Below are 18,290 nucleotides of genomic sequence, written 5' to 3' on the forward strand. Positions count from 1 at the left end.
GCGGTAAGGGCTAGGCAATGGTGGTTAAATGACTTGCCCAGGGTCACACAGCTGGGAAGTGTCTGAGGCCAGATTTGAACCCAGGACCTCCAGTCTCTAGGCTTGACTCTCAATCCACTGAGCTACCCAGCTGTCCCCAAAGCTTAATTTTTTAAGTGATACAGAGCATTAATAAATCACAAATGAGAATGAACAAAAATGGCTCTTATTCCTGCTAGCAATTTAAACATTTTAATAAACCTAGTAAGTTTCTTAGGAAAGACTTTAAAAAAACTTAGGAGAAGTGCTATAGAGATTGTCCATTTAAGAAGGAAGAAGGGTATGAGGAATATAGAAATGAATGAGATAAAGTAAAAAGTTAACTAGCTGAATATATTTGGTCATATGTGTTATTTCTTTGTGGGATTGTAATAGCACATGTCCATCTAACTTGATTTCATGGACTGGTTTATTTTCCAGAAATTATGGGGCTATGATGCTATATAGAATTAACACTAGATTTAATGATCAAACTCACAAGAAAATATATTCAATGCTAAATGCATAGGAGGATTAGGGATAGAGATTGCAACTATCATTTCTTTGGCAGAAGGGGTCTTCTAACAGTTATGTTTAGCTACAGAATCTGCAAATCATAACCTTAAAGACTAGCCAGGGCACTGTGAAATTGAGTGACTTATATGTGGTTATTTAGTCTAGTATATGTTAAAGTTGGACTTAAATCCAGGTATCCAAGGCCAGCTCTCTTATCTAGTATGGCATGTTGCTTCTCAAATGCACAAGAATCTAAACAAATGCCATCTCTTGTGAAATAATGATTAAATTACTAAATCTTTTAAAAAATAAAGCCAAGAAAATACAATTCCTATTAAATTCTAAGAGTCCTGAGTTTCCAGATTATGTGAAGTATGTGAAATAATATCATCATATGTTGTAAAAATATTTGAAGCTACTTGGTTTAAGATAAGTGTTCTTTTCTTATAATCTGACAGGGTGGATTATAAGGGATTTTTAGTTAGTTATCAAATGGTTAGACTTTATACTTGCCAAAATTTCAAAAGGAAAGCTTAAGACCTGAGACTTTTAAAGATGTTTATGTTGGGGGCAGCTGGGTGGCTCAGTGGAGTGAGAGTCAGGCCTAGAGATAGGAGGTCCTAGGTTCAAACCCGGCCTCAGCCACTTCCCAGCTGTGTGACCCTGGGCAAGTCACTTGACCCCCATTGCCCACCCTTACCACTCTTCCACCTATGAGACAATACACCGAAGTACAAGGGTTTAAAAAAAAAAAGATGTTTATGTTAATAAATGTTAGTAGAAGTGTTCTCATTAAGGGAAGTTTAAAATTCGATATGTTTAAAGAAAGATTGTAATAGTGACATAAAGAATAATAGACATTTAAGAAGTAAATTCATTCAGGAAGCACTGATTGTTTGCATTGTATTGGACATATTTAGGTATTCTAGTACCATACCAAGCACTAAGATATTATTTTGCATCTTCTTTGCTAGTGTATAGATTCAAAAGTATCTTTAGAAAGATGGTTATCCTTAAGCAGCCTGTTATAATTTGCAACCTCCATGTGGGTTCTTTGTTCAAATACAGATAGAAAAATAAGAATGAATAATGCCTCACATTTATGGTGATTTTTTTTTTTTTGTAAACCCTTACCTTCCCTCTTAGAATCAATACTGGGTATTGGTTCTAAGGCAGAAGAGTGGTAAGGGCTAGGCAATGGGAGTCAAGTGACTTGCCCGGGGTTACACAGCTAGGAAATATCTGAGGTCATATTTGAACCCAGGACCTCTAGTCTCTGGGCCTGTCTCTCAATCCACCGAGCCACCTAGCTACCCCCATAGAGTGATTTTTTTTAAAAAAAAACATAACTTATCAGAACACTTTTAGATCAGCTAAATGATCTCTTTCTTGCAATGGATTTCCCTCTTCCAGTTTATATAAGTGCTATATTCATTGACTTTTGTCATTGATGTGTAGATACTGGGGCATATTTTTCAGCTTTATTTTTCTGTCATCTCAGCAGAGGTCATATATAATGAATCATCTGTTTGGTATAACTGGAATGTCCACTTTTAATTTCTTGGCCCGAGGGAAAGGAAGCTCTGGCTCTGCTTGCTTATTACTCTTACACTTTTTAGATCACCTATACCCCCCACAGAAATATACCTCACCAAAGAAAGTGTAGTGCTTGCCCCTGTTTCTGACTCAGCTCAAGATTATATTGCTGGCTGTTAATAGCATAAAAAATTACTCCTGCCTATTGGCAGAACAAGTTTGTGATCATTTGAAATAACCTTACATCTTTGGCTAGTAGTTGATTTATCTGCATTATTCTGTAAATTTGAGGAAAGAATTGTTGGATCAAAGTAAACATTCTATTTTAATTTAGCCATTAATTTGAAATTGTAAAGTGGCAAAAAGTATGTCATGTTTTCTGAAAATTACTTTGTATATGTTTTTTCATTTATCTTTGCATCTGTTACCAGTAGAATATAAGCTTCTTAAGGGCAAAGACTTCTTTATTTTTGAGTTTGAGTCCCCAATGCCTCAAAGCACATAAATAGTAGAAACTTAATAAATTCATGTTGAATTGCATTGATTTGATTATATGAATAAGAATCTTAGCAATAACAAGCAAAATCAAAAGAATGTTTTTACTAAACAAAGTAGCACCAAATGCAAAGGATTTCAGATGTAGTGCTGATTATTGTAAGTGCAACCATAGGTTTCAGTGGATCTCATTGTAGATGAGATGTAGTGGAAATTGTGATATAGTGGAAAATGCCCTGGATTTGATGTTGAGTTTTGAGTTCAATTACTATTTCTGCTACTTATTAACAATATGACTTTAGAAAAGGCATTTACTTTCAGGACTTCTGTTTCCTTATCTACATACAATTGGACTAAATGATCTCTAAGATTTCTTCTAGCTCTAAGTCTATATTATAAATCTAATATTCTTATTTAAAAATTTTTTTTAATCTAAAAAACATTTAAAGGACTTATAACTGGATCCTAATTAGTGAATAGTGAATTCTTTGAAGTGGTATTATTTTATTTCACTCTACCTATTTCATTGGCCTAGAACCAATTACTTATATATTTATATAATTATAACTTCAAATAATGCAAATTTGAGTTAATGCAAACACTTCAACAGCATTTATCAACTTGGTATGGCAACCAAAATACACACAGTCATCTGGTAAATTAAGAGACACATATCTTCCAGGAATGACAAAGTGATAATTCTATTATATTCAATTTTCATCATACCACATCTGGAATATTGTGTTCAGTTCTGGGAACCACATTTTAGGAGGGAGAGTGTCCAGAGAAAGACAGCAAGATGATGAAGAGCCTATAGTTTGTGCCATTCAAGGAATTAGGGATGTTTAGCCTAAAGATGAGAAGATTTTGAGTCCACGATATTTATAAGAACAAGAATAGCATTTGTTGAGTGCGTTAAGGTTTGCAAATAATTATTTTGTGATATCTTTTAGAATTATCTTGTGAAATAGATGCTCTTATTATTCTCATTTTACAGATGAGAAAACTGGGGCACAGAGAATTTAAATCACTTGCTCAGAGTTACAGAGCTAGTAAGGGTCTGAGGCAGGATTTGAACTTGAGTCTTTTGGACTCTGCTTTTTATCTTTTTTAAGTTCTCTGCTTTATATCTTTTTACCATCTTGCTGACTTATGATCCCAGTGGACTTTAAATACTTAAAGGGCTCATTATATAGAAGAGAAATTAGACTTATTTGGGGGGGGGGAGGGAAAAATAATAGGAATAGTAGGTATAAGTTGCAATGAAAAATGCCTGATAAAAGGAAAATCTAACAATTTAGAGCTATCCAGAAGTTGAATATATTGTCTCAGAAAGTGAGGGATTCTCCTTCATTGGTGTCTTCAAGCAAATGCTAGCTGATCATTTGAATGGCGTGTTGTAGAGGGATTTCCCCTCTCCCCTCAGGTATGAGTTATACTACATGGCCACTAGAAACCCTTATGTCACAATAATATTCCATTATGGTCATATACCAGCTTGTTCAGCCATTCCCCAGTTACTAAATAGACACCCATTTTGTTTCTAATTTTAGGTTACCTCAAAAGTACCACAATGAATATTTCCTACCACACTTTTAAACAAATGCATTAATAACTGATTAGAGTTTCACCTCCATTCCCCACTTTAGTAAAGATGGTAGAGAGCAGTGAAATCAATTGAGAGGTAGTTTTAAAAGTTCTACAGTATGGTTACTATATTCCAGCACCTCCGAAAGAATTATATATATATATTACTGTTTTCAAAAATAGCTATATAGTGCAATGCAGAGGAGAGTGCTAGACTTGGAGTCAGGAAGATCTGAGTTTGAATCCAGTTTCATAATAACTGTTTGATCCTGAGCAAGTCATTTAATCTGTCTCTGTGTTTCAGTTTCCTCATCTGCAAAATGGGGATAATTATAGCCTGTAATTTTCAGGATTGCTATGAGGATCACTGAGTTAACATGTGATGAATGAGCTTTACCAATCATTAAATGCTATGTAAATGCTAGTTGGTCTTGTAATTTCAAAGAAAACCTGTAGTCAGGAAAAGAGTAATATTAATGGAATAAGGCTTTGTATGTTTATTCATTTAACAAATATTTGAATTTTTCTACTTGAAATGTCTACTTAATGGTATAGGTGTAAAGAGCTATATGAAGAACTGTCCTCAAGGAGTTGACAGTATTAGTAGTGGAGATAACACTAATATACAATCATAATACAACCCAACAGATAATAAATGTACCATAAAAGAGTTTAGAGAGTGAGTTGGTGGGTAATTAGGAGTCACAAATAGGATCCAAGAAACCCTAAGAGGCATGATAAAAAATGCTATCCACTGCCATAGAAGGACTGATGGAGTCTGACTGCAGATTGAAGTGTACCATTTTTCACTTTTATTTCCTCCATGAATTTTTTCTTGAATATACACTATGTGTTTTCTTTCTTTGCATGATAGCACATGTGTAACTTATGTTGCTTGCCACCTCAGGGAGAGGGGGAAAAGGTTGGAAGGTAAGGATTTGGATTGCAAAATGGTAAAAATTGTTTCTGTATTTAACTGGGAAACAATATAATTAAAACAAGGAGTCATTAATCATTTTCAGTATAATAAAAACTAAATGTTATAGTATCCAAGGAGGTAAGTGAAGACTTGAGGTCAAAGAAAAGGCTTCATGCAGAAAGTGAGACTTGAGCTTGGCTTTTAGAAGCCAGAAAGAGAAATTTCAAGGCTATTGGTAGGAAATTGGAGGCTATTGAAGGAGCTTCTTCTATGCTTAACATGTACATGTTTTCTATAGGTGTGTTTGTTTTGTTTTCCCTAATATAAACAGAATTATTTTTTATTTTGTATTCCTAGTGCCTCTCATAGTGTCTAGAACATAGTCTGCATTTGATAAAAGGCTTCCTTGTTGATTGAAATGACCAGAAAGTTTACAAACTGAAACATGAAGAAAACGAATTTGGGTAGTCTACTCTTGGATATGTATGTAAGGGTAATTAGAATCTACCAAATTTGCTTGACTTCATTTATCTAACATTCTCTTATTTAATATCTAATTTTTTTCATATCTTAAATTCCACCTACTGAATCATATCTCTTCTTGGTATCAACCTACTTTGACACCTTTCTAGATGCCTTTTCTTATGTCTGCTTCAACTATTTTGATGTTCCTGTGTATTTAAATATGCCCATACAATATTGGCTCTAGAAAGGACCTTAGAGATAATTGAATCCAACCCCTTCATTTTATAGATGGAGAAAGACTTGTCTATAGTGAGTTTTTGCCACAGTTGCAGTTGAAATTTGCCTTCTTACTGTTTAAGTTCATTGTTCTTTTCCTGTAATCATATTGTACTTACTTCTTTAATAGTTATTACAAGTCATAGTACTTGCCTATAGTTGCCCAAGGCGTGTTTGCTATTCTAACATGAATATATGTATGTATACCCTCATACTAATCAGTCTCTGTATTCTTCCCTATCATATCAATTCCCTGGTAATCATGGCTGTTTTCTACTTTGCTGTGCACATTCCATATAGAATATGCCTGATGTGGGTTACTTTAGGAAAACAAGTTTGGAAGCATTGATGTATGTATCAGGATATTGAGTATAATGGGGAGGGTGCTAGAAGCATACATGTCATTCAAAGTAGGAGGATGTACTGATGTTCTGAGATGAAGTAGGTAGAATTGGCTAGAATAGATAATGTGAGTGTGACCTAGTCACAAGGTGTCTAAAGATGCAGTGTTTATTGCAAATTATCAGTTGTTACCATCTAAGGAACGTCACTGAAAGCATAGGGGATTGCCTAGGTAAGTGATGGAATTTCTTCTATTCATTGTTTTGTCTGGCCCAGATTTTATTTGGCCTAAGGCCAGCAAGGGGGTGATCATTTCATTGTTACTTTAAGACATTTCAAGATTTATTCTTCTTACAATTAGCCTCCCTCTTGCAATTAAATATAGAACATAAAATTCACCATTCACCCTCTCTCCACCTACTCTGTCACTCATTTACCAACCCACTCCTTACCACCTAGCATCCTTTCCCTTTTTTCCTATCATTTCTACCTCCTACCCAGTCTTTCTCTCATCCATCAAACTGTCTCCCTTCTCATTTATGAGTGTGGGTTAGCAGTATGGTTGGTTGTATGTATTACCACTGTCTTTGGACACCTCCTCAGTGTCCTGGTATGTGTTAGGACATGAAGAAATTTCATTAGAGTGGCAGAAGCCATGGATGTTAGGAGAGGAGCAGAGGATGATTTCCTCTCCTTTGTTTAGACTTGTTTCTATGTTAGTTTTTCTAAAAGACAAGAGAAGTTAATCTAACATCTTCCCTATCTATCCTCACCCAGGTCAGAGGACTTAGGTTCAGATTTTCACTCTCTGTTACTCAGCCCTTCTAGTCCTCATTTTCATCTATAAAAACTTTAATGCTCTTTCTATTTCTTAATTACTCTTTTTTGGATTAAGGATGAACTCAGGAAACTTGGGTAAATAATTATTAGCCATACAGTTCTGGACAAGTAAAAGTTATTTTATAGCACTATTTTCACAACTGCACTGTGCAGATGCCAGTTTCACCACCTAGCATCTAAGCTTCTAAATAGCTATGCTCTATCAGCTGACCCTTCTTCTCTATCATTACATCGCTGTTGCTTCTCCAAAGAATTCCCAATATGAAACATCAGTGAGCTACTGTTAATAGCTGCATACTTCATTCTGGCTATCCCAGAGAGAGTCCCCTAAATGGAGAGGAACCAGATGAGATTGGAGCCCTGGCAGACTGGCTTCATCAGTAGGACCAAAAGCCTTGGACAATTAGTTAGGATCCCCTTTTCTTTCCTTGTTCCAGAATTATCTAGCAAAATCTAGGAACCACAAGGATTAGGAAGCCAGTATGAAAATTTTTAGCTAGGTATAATTTTAAGTGTTTTGGTTCAGTGATTAACAAGAAGGAAGTTGGTAAACTTTTGTTCTAATTCTGGACTTTTGCTTTTTTTCCAGTTGCTTTAGGTCGTAATCAGCCCCTGAAAAAAGAGAAACCAAAATGGAAAAGTGATTATCCCATGACAGATGGACAACTGCGCAGCAAGAGAGATGAATTTTGGGATACTGCACCAGCCTTTGAAGGCCGTAAAGAAATTTGGGATGCCCTGAAGGCTGCTGCACATGCATTTGAGAGCAATGATCATGAACTGGCACAAGCAATCATTGATGGTGCAAATATAACATTACCACATGGTAGGTTCAGTGTTCTAGGGGGTGAGATAGAGAGGGAGTGGAGAAGTAGCAAGAGGGTATGGGAAAGTATATACCCTGCTAATTTTTGTAGCCCGGGGTGGGGGAAGAGGAAAAGAAGGATTTTCTTTTTCTTGTTGTACTGAGATGATGTAACATTTTTCTGTGAAACAAGGAACCTCATTTCTCTTTTCGTCCTTTCATCTAGATATAGTATATGTGTTTGTCTTTTCCTACTAATGGTTCTTTGATGTTTATTGCTCTCAGAAAGCACTAAGAAAGTGCTACATATATGGGAACCAGAAATTAATGTTCTAGTTACATCATTAATCTTTCACTGTCTTCCTCAGATTTTTGTCTCATCTTCTTTGCTGCTATTTCTTCCCCTACTGCCCCCTTACTTTTTATTCTTTTAGAAAATAGATTTGGACTGGAAGTGCAGCATCTATTTGAGAACCCAAACCAAAACCTAAATGTTCTTTATATCTAACTTGGGTTGGTTTACCACCTTTTACCACTTAGGTAGCCTGGTGACCCAGAATTTCTAGGGGCTTACTATATTTGTGCCAGACTTAGTGTAGAAAATCATTTGACTTTGCCCATTGCAGTTCAGAACTCTAGTGTGCAAAGAATCTACCAGTTTGCTTCTATTTAATTGATTATCAGTTAGCAAAAATAGGATGTTATCTTTTTTTTTTTATCTCAGGTGTCCTAGAAGCCATGTGGAGGGTATCTAAGCCATTGGAGACCTGCTCAGCTTAGGATTTCAACTTTTAAGTGATTTTCTTCAAGTACAGATCTGACCAGGTTCTCTCTGCTCAGTAATCTCCAATGGCTCCTCCATTGCCTCAAGGATCAAATATAAGCTCTTCTGTTTTGCTTCAAAAACATTTATAACCTGACTCTACCCAGCTTTTTCAGCCTTATTATGTATATAGTATGTCCTTTCCCATATTCTGTGATTCAGCCAAACTAGCCTTCTTGATATTTCCCTCAAATGACACCATCTCCTGTCTTCTTGTAACACCATCTTCTCTTCCTGGCATGCGCTCCCATCTCACATCCTTTACTCTTAGTATCTTTTGTTTCCTTCCAAATACTATTCATGTGACACATCCATGAAGCCTTTCATGGTCACCTGGCTTATTACTACCCTGCCTGCTGCCTTCAGTTTACCTTACATCTGTTTAGTTTCAAAAGGAAGTATAGCTAGGTGGGTAGGGAGCTGGGCTTGGAGTCTAGAAGACCTGGGTTCAAATCTCCCCTTTTACAATACTTTTAGGTTTTACACAGTTACAGTCCTAAGTGTAAAGATAAATATGTTCCCTATAGCACATAAATATAAAAAAATGGAAATAAGTTACTTTTGACCCTGTCTTTCTTTTCTGTCCCCCCCTACACACACACACACACACACACACACACACACACACACACACACACACACACACACACACACACTTGTGTTTTGAGATGTTATATCTGTCTAAATACTTGTCTGATCACTGTTATGATCAGTGGCATATATTGATCTGATAGTATGCGTACGGGAACTTTGTATATTTGTTCGTTATTTTTATTTCTAATATTTATGTAATTTCCTTTTCTCCCAGTTTTTATGTTACTCTTAAGTAGTTGTTTACTCAAATCCACACATAAAGATTTTATTGCCTCATGTTGTTCATACTTGTCATTTTCATTATATTTGGTTTTTTCCTCCAACCTTTCATGTCATTCTAGTACATGCTTTAGTTTTCACCATCAGTTTTGTTGTTTGCTATTCTAAACAGTAGAGATTTTGGTCTCTACATAACTTTCTCAAATTTTGCCTTTGGAAAGTTTCTTGTTAAAAAGAAAAACACTTCCCCCATTTTATATTCCATGTTATGTGTACATTCTCTTTATTATTAGGGAACTTCAAGGCTTTGATGTGAGCACCCCCTATGCAAATGATGTTTTTAGAGAGAGACAAAGATTCTGTGCCCTTAAATGACAATCTTTTGACTTTATAGATGAAAAATGTATAGAATTTATAAGTGCTTTACCTTGGGAATGATTCCTTTTTTTTTTTTTTTTTTTTTTGTTAGAACAGAAAGTTGGGAGTACAGTAGCTGACCTATTAGCTTTTTCTTGTTACACACACACACACACACACACACACACACACACACACACACACACACACACACACATTTTTTTTTTCTTATTATGATCTTCAAGTAATACTATTATGTGGTATAAAGAAATGGAGCCTACTTATCTTCCTTCCATGTATGTTTGAAACATAAATCTTTAAAGCATAATTTCTGGGAATCACCTGTCAAATTGGCAGCTGATAGGCTATGTCTCTGTGACATTTACTCAAAGGGGAAAAAAAGTCTTGTAAAAACTGATTCTATTTAACACCAAATTCCCAGATTTTTGTTCACAGTATAATTGTTTCTGGATCCCTCTGATTTTCTAAATTCTTTGTTAAAGAATAGTTGGTTTTAAATTCATGGAGAGCAACAGCCAGAGCAGCTTTGCATTTTGGGGGTTTTCATGTCATTTGAAGAGCAATGAATGGTATCTAGATTGTTATAATTTTGGAATTCTAATTCCTAAAGTCTCACTGTATTTGTAAAGAACGGTATGTAGGACACCAGCACAGGGAGAACTCTTTTTGATTTTGAGAGAGGCTATTGGATAATACTCAATTCCCATCTATCCTTGAATCATATCTTTCTTTCGTGCTGGAGAGGGGAGGAAATCTCACTGGTTTCTCTGTGCTTTTCATTTTATAGCTCTATACAAGGATTCTTAACCTGGGTTCCATATTCCCTTGAATGGTCTATCATTAGATTTCAAGGAGTATGTTAAATTAGCTGGAGAAATAAATTATGCTATTATTTTCATTAACCTCAAACTGAAATGCAGAAGAAAAACATATGAGTTAGCACTTGTTTATATCAATATGTAATTTTTGGGGTTTTGGTTTTAAAAGATTGCTCTATTGCAAAAATGAATAATATGGAAAATAGGTATCAAGTGATAACATTTGTATAACCCAGTGGAATTGCTTGTTGACTCTGGAAGTGGGGAGGGAAAGAAAATGAATCATGGAAACATGGAAAAATTAAAAAAAAAAAAGACGTATTGAAAAATAGTAAAGGAAGCAGAAAGAGCACAGATCGATTAGAAGAGATTGTGGAAGAGTCTCAATGGCTACTTCTGTCATTGCTCCCCTTCTTTCTTGTTTTCAATGTTTTTCTTTATCACCTATTCTTATAACCATATTCTTTTTCATTTTATCTTCAGGTTAAAACCTGAAATATCCTAAAAAGGTTAAAAGGGAAAGAAGGGAAATGGGAATGAAATTACTTTGTAAATGTTCTGTCAGTATCTTGTCATATATTCATATTTGTCTTTGCTCTTGTTACTTTAGATTGTAATTACTTTCTGAGTAGGGACTGTCATTTAAAATTTACATAGAATCTTTTTTTTTTAAACCCTTACTTTCCATCTTGGAATCAATACTGTGTATTGGTTCTAAGGCAAAAGAGCGGTAAGGACTAGGCAATGGGGGTCAAGTGACTTGCCCAGGGTCACACAGCTGGGAAGTTTCTGAGGCCAGATTAAACCCAGGACCTCCCATCTCTGGGCCTGGCTCTCAATTCACTGAGCCACCTAGCTTCCCCCTATATAGAATCTTGAACTCATGCATATTGCCACTCAAATACTTTTTGTTTGGCCTTTGCTTTTCTTGAAATATTTTGAAAGATTCAGCCAAACACCTTTCTTGTATATCCCTTCCCTATTTTTATTTTAAGATTGCTCAGTAGATAGAACACCAGATATGGAATCAGGAAGACCCAAGTTCAGATCCATCCTCAGGCACTTAATAGCTATGTGATCCTAGGCAAGCCACTTAACCTCTGTTTGCTTCAGTTTTTTTCTTTTGTAAAATGGAGACAAATAATAATATCTACTTCTTAAGGTTGTTATGAGGATTCATTATAAGGCACTAATTAAGTATAACTAGTACCTAGTAAGCACTATGTAAATGTTATCCATTTTTATGGTTATTTCATCAAACAGTGTTTTCTTTCTCTAGTTCCATTTTTATTGCAGATGAATGGCTGGCATTCCTAGGGGAAAAAAAAGTATTATTTTCTCCACTTTTTAAAATCTTTATCTTCTTTACTTCTTGATGCCTCACTTCTTCCCCATTCATTTTATGAAACTGCTTTAAAAGCTCAATTAGCCCCTTTTTTTCCTTCACTGAGGATTACCATAATGCCACTATGCAGAAATCCTGGCAATATCCTCACAACAGATGTTACTTATAAGCCTTTTTGCCAGTTGGAAATTGAATCACATAGAGGGTAAGTGACTTACACAAACCAGCATCATAACCAGGGCTAAGATTTGGTTCTGTTTAGTTCATTTTCTGAAATTACAGATCATCTTAAAACCTCCAACTGGGTAAGAATCATGTGTGTTTAATGTGCATAAAAAAAAAGCAGATTTTGATTATAATTATAATGATGATGAAATGAATTTCATAGAATCATAAGATTGAAAGAATATTTGAGAGTTCATCTTGTCTTCCTTCTTGTCTAGGACTCAGATCATCCTGGAAAGATAGTTACCATGATTTTAAAAATTATAATATCAACAAAGAACAAGATCCCCCAGCTTCTGTTGTTTATGTACCCCAGGTTCATAATCAGAAGCGTCTTTTTAAAGTCTATGCAAAATCCCTTACACTCAAATTTTAGAACATTTCTCTGAATGAAAGCAGTGATTAACTGCATACTATTTTCCAGAAAGGATCTTTTGAAATCTCAAGATATCTACCTAGTTCTTTTAATCTAACCTTTTATAACCTATTTTCCAAAGCCTTTTATTGATTTTAGAGATATTGGGGGTATGTTGGGGAAAAGGGAGAAAACAGAAGAGTGGGAAAATTTTTTTCCTGACCTCTTTTTGTGCCTTTTCTCAAGTTTTGCAATAGATATGGTATCTCAAATTTCTTAGGGCCTTCGCATTTATTAATATAGTAAATATGGCAGTTTTATGAGCCTAATGCAGTTTTGTGTTCCTAAATTAACCAAGATACTTTAAAAGCATAAAACTAATTTTGTTTGCATACTAGGGAAGAAAGAACTTTTTAAAAAGTAGCTTCACATTGTAGTCTAAATGCCCTCCTGACCAAGGTACTTGTTATCAAAGCATAGTAGGATGTGTCAGGTAGGTGGCTTGGTGGATTGAGAGCTAGGCTTGGAGACAGGATGTCCAGGGTTTAAATGTGGTCTCAGATACTTCCTAGCTATATGACCCTGGGCAAATTTGCACTTAACCCCAGTTGCTTAGTCTTTACGGCTCTTTTGCCTTGGAACCAATACTTAGTATTGATTCTAAGACAGAAGGTAAGGTTTTAAAGTAAATAAAATTCAGAGAAAAAAAACACAGCAGGAAGAGGCATGGATATGACTTTTGCACTGGTTAACACTCTTCCACTGTCCCCCAACCTCCCTTCCCCCAAATTGTGATTCCCTGACTCAGTGAAAAAGTATTATATACCTATAGGTTAGGTACTGTCCTGGGCATTTAGATACAAAGAATAAAGCAATCCTTATTCCCAGCAAGTACATAAATAAATATAAATATGTGTGTTTATACACATAAGCATATATTACATAAATGTAAAGGGAATAAAAATAAACATCTACAGCACAAATACAATTTAGTTTGAGAGGGATGGCACTAGTAGTTGGGAGCATCAAAAAAGTCTTCTTGCAGAAGGAGGTACTTTAGCTGCTTCTTTTTGAAATTTTACCTTTTTGGGCAGACAAGTGGCTCAGAGCCAGAGAGTCAGAAGGTTCTAGGTTCAAATCTGGCCTCAGATACTTACTAGTTCTGTGGTCCTGGGCAGGTCACTTAACCCCTATTGCTTAGACCTTGCTACTCTTTTGCCTTGGAACCAATACTTAGTATTGATTCTAAGACAGAAGATAAGGGTTTTAAGGGGTGGGGGTGGGGGACACCTTTTATGAGGCAGAAGTAAGGAGGGAAAGTGCATACCAGGTTTGTGGAAAACTGGTACAAAGACAAGAAGACAGGAGACTTGTGCATGATAAATAGTAATGGGGCCTATTTTACTGGAATTGCATTGTGGGAGGAGTAATGTGCAGCAAGGCTAGAAAGATAGGTTGGGATTAAGTGTTGTGTAATGGCTTTAAAAGATAAACAGAAAAGCTTATATTTTATCTTAGAATAGGAAGCTACTGGAATTGTCATTGTTAACTCTTTTGAACTCTTCTGAATTATTTATGAGCAATTGCAACAGTGAAGTTGAGGTACTCATTTAATTATTTGTGTTATTACCTTGGGCCCTACATGAGGATATATTCTTCAAATTTCAGAGCCATGCCACTTTGAGCCAAACATACTCTTCCCCTAACTTGTGATCTGAGCTCTTGTCCTTGTCCTACCCTGGTCAGTCTCTCTGAGGGGGACCATCCTCATCTGACTAGGATGCATTTTGAACATATTGTCCTTATCCAGGGTACTGGAGAGATTGTTTCCCTACTACCGGATAGGAAAGCTTCAATGTGATTATTTTATTTATTTTTGGGGTACGGGGGGGAGTTGGGGGTTGGGGTGGGACCTTAGATTGGTGCCAATAAGTAGATAGACCATAGATTAGATAAGTGCCAGCACTAAAACATAGAGTACTTCAATTTGGAATTCCGATAACTCCAAAACAAAAAACCAGAACTAGGAGGAGGAGAACCTAAAGAATAAAGAAAACCAATAAGTTTTTTTCGAGATGAGAAATATTACTGTTGATTTTAGTAGTAGCAGGAGCAGCAGCAGCAGTTAGTATTTATATAGTATTTCAAGGCTTGCAAAATGCTTTACAAATATCTTCTCATTGGATCCTTACAGCAACCCTGGGAATAGATGCTATCATTATCCCCATTTACAGATAAGGAAACAGATTAAGAGACTTGGTCAGGGTCAGACAACTAGTGATCCCAATTTTAGATTCTGATTTTCCTGACTAGCACACTATCCACTCTTCTACTGAGATGGATTGCTCAAATACCCACTCTCTAGATAATTCTGATCTATCATTGAACTATCCTTTGACTTCAAAGTCTTTAGAAAATCCCATGGAGCAATGAATTTAAGACTAGTGAACTTTGGTTCTTTATGGATTTTAAAGGCAGTAAGTGACTAGTGAAGTCTGCCCTTATTAATCTTGTTTTGAAGCTTGGAAAATTGAGTAAAAAGACACAATTTAATTATTTGAAATGGAAAACAAAAATGCCTTTGAATAACTATAAGAGAGGTTTTCCGCTTCCATTTGAAATCCATTCATCTTGCTTGAATCATTTCCCTGAAGTTTCTTTTTAAATAAATATTCAAAAAGTTGTGAGTCAAACCCTTTGTCGCTCTAAGCACTCCTCCCATGATAAACATTTTTCTGACATTTTTGTTAATTCAACTTTGCATAATTCATTATTATATTAACTATATAACTAAGTTAAAGCAATTTGTTTACAGGATGGTGATGATAGCATTCATGGTAAGAAAGGCTAAGGGAAAATGAGGAAGTTACATTAAAGGAAATACCATGAAACAGTGGAAAGTAAATAAACATTTATTAAACACCTACTATAAACCAAGTACTGAGGGCTCAGCATGTGTGTACACACACACACACACACACACACACACACACACACACACACACACACACACGACAGNACACACACACACACACACACACACACACACACACACACACACACACACACACACACACACACACGACAGTCCCAGTCCTCAAGAAGCTAACAATTTAATATTGGAAACGATTGTACGAACAATTGTGTATAAGTCAGAGATAATGAACAGAAGGGCAGCACTGGAATTAAGACTGGTTGGGAAAGACTTTCTGTATTAGGTAGAATTTCATTTGAAATTTCAGAGGAAGCCAGGGAAGTCCACAGGTAGAGCAAAGGAGGGGAGAGCATTCTAGGGCAGAGACCAATCAGAGAAAACTGCCCAGAGCCAAGAGCTGCTGGTATGTCTTGTTCCGTGACTCAGCCTTGAGCCAGTGTCACTAGAACTGAAGAGTACATGGCAGGGAGTAAGTATAAAAAGGCTAGAATGGTAATACAGGGCTAGATTATGAAGGGCTTTGAATTCTAAACAGAGCATTTTGTATTTAATCCTGGAGGCAATAGGAAGCTAATGGGGATTTTTGAGTAGGGAGATGACATGGTAGGACTTATGCTTTAGGAAAATCACATTAGTGGCTGGATGGAGAGTGGATTGGAGTGGGGAGAGATTTGAAGCAGGCACCATCAGCAGGGTATTGCCATAGTCCAGGCATGAGATGGGAATGCACGAGAGGTGGCAGCATCAGAAGAGATAAGGGGTGTATTTGAGAATGTTGCAAAGCTGAAATTGATAGACTTTCTCAACAATTTGGATATGGGGGTTAAGAGATAGTGAGGAATACAGAATGACTCTGGGATAGGATTGGGAGGATAGTTGATGGCAGGGAAAGAGGAAAAGAGCAATGAATTTGCTGTACAAGGACATGACTTTGACTCCTAGCTCTTCCTTTTCTTCTTTATGACTACAGGTATGTCATTTTACCTTTCTGGTTCTCAATTTTCTTCATCTATGAAATGAAAGGGTTCTGTTAAATCAGTGGTGTCAGATTCTCACCTGAAACTCCTGTAGGCATGAACCAAATTAAAATATAATTGGGAAACACGAAAGCACAGCAAAACATTAGCTAATGTTAATTTGTGGTTTTCTAAGTCAGTATATATAGCTGACAAAAATACGTTTGACAACACTGGGCTAGATGATTTCTAAAGTCCCTTCCAGCTCTAAATCTTTGATTCCTTTCAGCCTGAGGTATTGAGTGGGGAGATCAGAATAGTCCAGTTTTAGTAGAGAGAAGTAGAAAGTTGAAACCCGGTAGACTTTTTTCTTGTTCTATTCCTGTTAATATATTAACCAATATTAATAATACAATAATAATAATAATAATACCAAACAAGTAGCAAAAATATCCTTTGGCTTGTTTAAGTCAAAATACTGAACTGTGATCATTTTTATGAGCCTGTTAATTTCCACTTTAGCTTATCCTGTTATCAATGACATCTAACCTATTTCTGCCTTGGGGCCAGTCTTTTAGAAAAATCCTTTGGGGCTTTGATTTGCTGTAGATGAAAGGAACCATGAATTTTATATTGTAAATGACTTAGATTTGTACAGAAAATGCCTTGTTCATCAGCCTTGGCTAAAGTGATTAAATGTGTAAGGCAGTATCAAGTATTTTTTAAAATATAATTTTATTTTAAAAATATTTTCCCATGGTTACATGATATTTATTGTCTCCCTCCTTCTTCCTGGAGATGACAGGAAGTTCCACTGGGTTATACATGTATTTTCATAAAGCAAAACGTATTTCCATAAAAAAACCAAAACCCCAAATCATACACCCAGATAACCAAGCAAAAAATCATGTTTTTTTTTTTTCCTGCATTTTAACTCCCATAGCTATTTCTCTAGATGTGGATAGCATTCTTCATAAATCCCTTGAGATTGTCCTGGATCATTGCATTGCTATTAGTAGCAAAATCTATTACATTTAATTGTCCCACAATGTTTCATTTACTGTGTAAAAAGTTCTGGTTCTGCTCATTTCACTCTGCATCAGTTTGTGTAGGTCCTTCCAGTTGTTAGAGAAATCAAGCGATTCACCATTACTTATAGCACAATAGTATTCCATCACCACCATATACCACAGTTTGTTCAGCCATTCCCCAATTGAGGGGATATCCCCATATTTTCCAATTTTTTGTCATCAGAAAAAGTGCAGCTATGCATATTTTTGTACAAACAGATCCTTTCTTTTCTCCCCCTTTTTTAAAAATCTCTTTGGGATATAAACTTAGTAGTGGTATTGTTGGATCAAAGGGCAGGCATTCTTTTAAAGCCCTTTGGGCATAATTCCAAATTGCCTTCCATAATGGTTGGATCACTTCACAACTCCACTAGTTAATGCATTAGTGTCCCAATTTTGCCACAACCCCTTTAATGTCTATTATTTTCCTTTACTATTGTGTTGGTCAATGGTAGTACCTCAGAGTTGTTCTGATTTGCATTTCTCTAATCAGGAGGGATTTAGAACATGTTTTCATATGATTATTGATAGTTTTGATTTCTTCATCTGAAAACTGCCTATTCATATCCCTTGACCATTTGTCAGTTGGGGAATGGCTTGATTTCTTGTAAATTTGACTTAGTTCTTTATATATTTGAGAAATTAGACCTTTGTCAGAAAATTTTGTTATTCAAGTGTTTTTTTATGTATCTTATCTACTCCAGGTGGTAGTTTTAACCTATAGTTATATAGTTAATACATAATGTGCCAATTTCACTTAATGTCAGTAAATG

General features: G+C 35.8%; 1 protein-coding gene across 2 annotated transcripts in view; it reads left to right on the top strand.

Moving 5' to 3' along the window:
* UBTD2 (ubiquitin domain containing 2) overlaps positions 1–18,290 on the top strand; it is a 63,469-nt gene that overhangs the window by 27,156 nt on the left and 18,023 nt on the right. For both annotated transcript variants that reach the window (XM_044661681.1, XM_044661683.1), the window contains exon 2: positions 7,584–7,820. In XM_044661681.1, the coding sequence (XP_044517616.1) occupies positions 7,584–7,820 (237 nt within the window). The remainder of the gene's footprint in view (positions 1–7,583; positions 7,821–18,290) is intronic.

Source organism: Gracilinanus agilis, chromosome 2 (assembly GCF_016433145.1).
Source record: "Gracilinanus agilis isolate LMUSP501 chromosome 2, AgileGrace, whole genome shotgun sequence".
Classification (NCBI taxonomy): Eukaryota; Metazoa; Chordata; class Mammalia; order Didelphimorphia; family Didelphidae; genus Gracilinanus; species Gracilinanus agilis.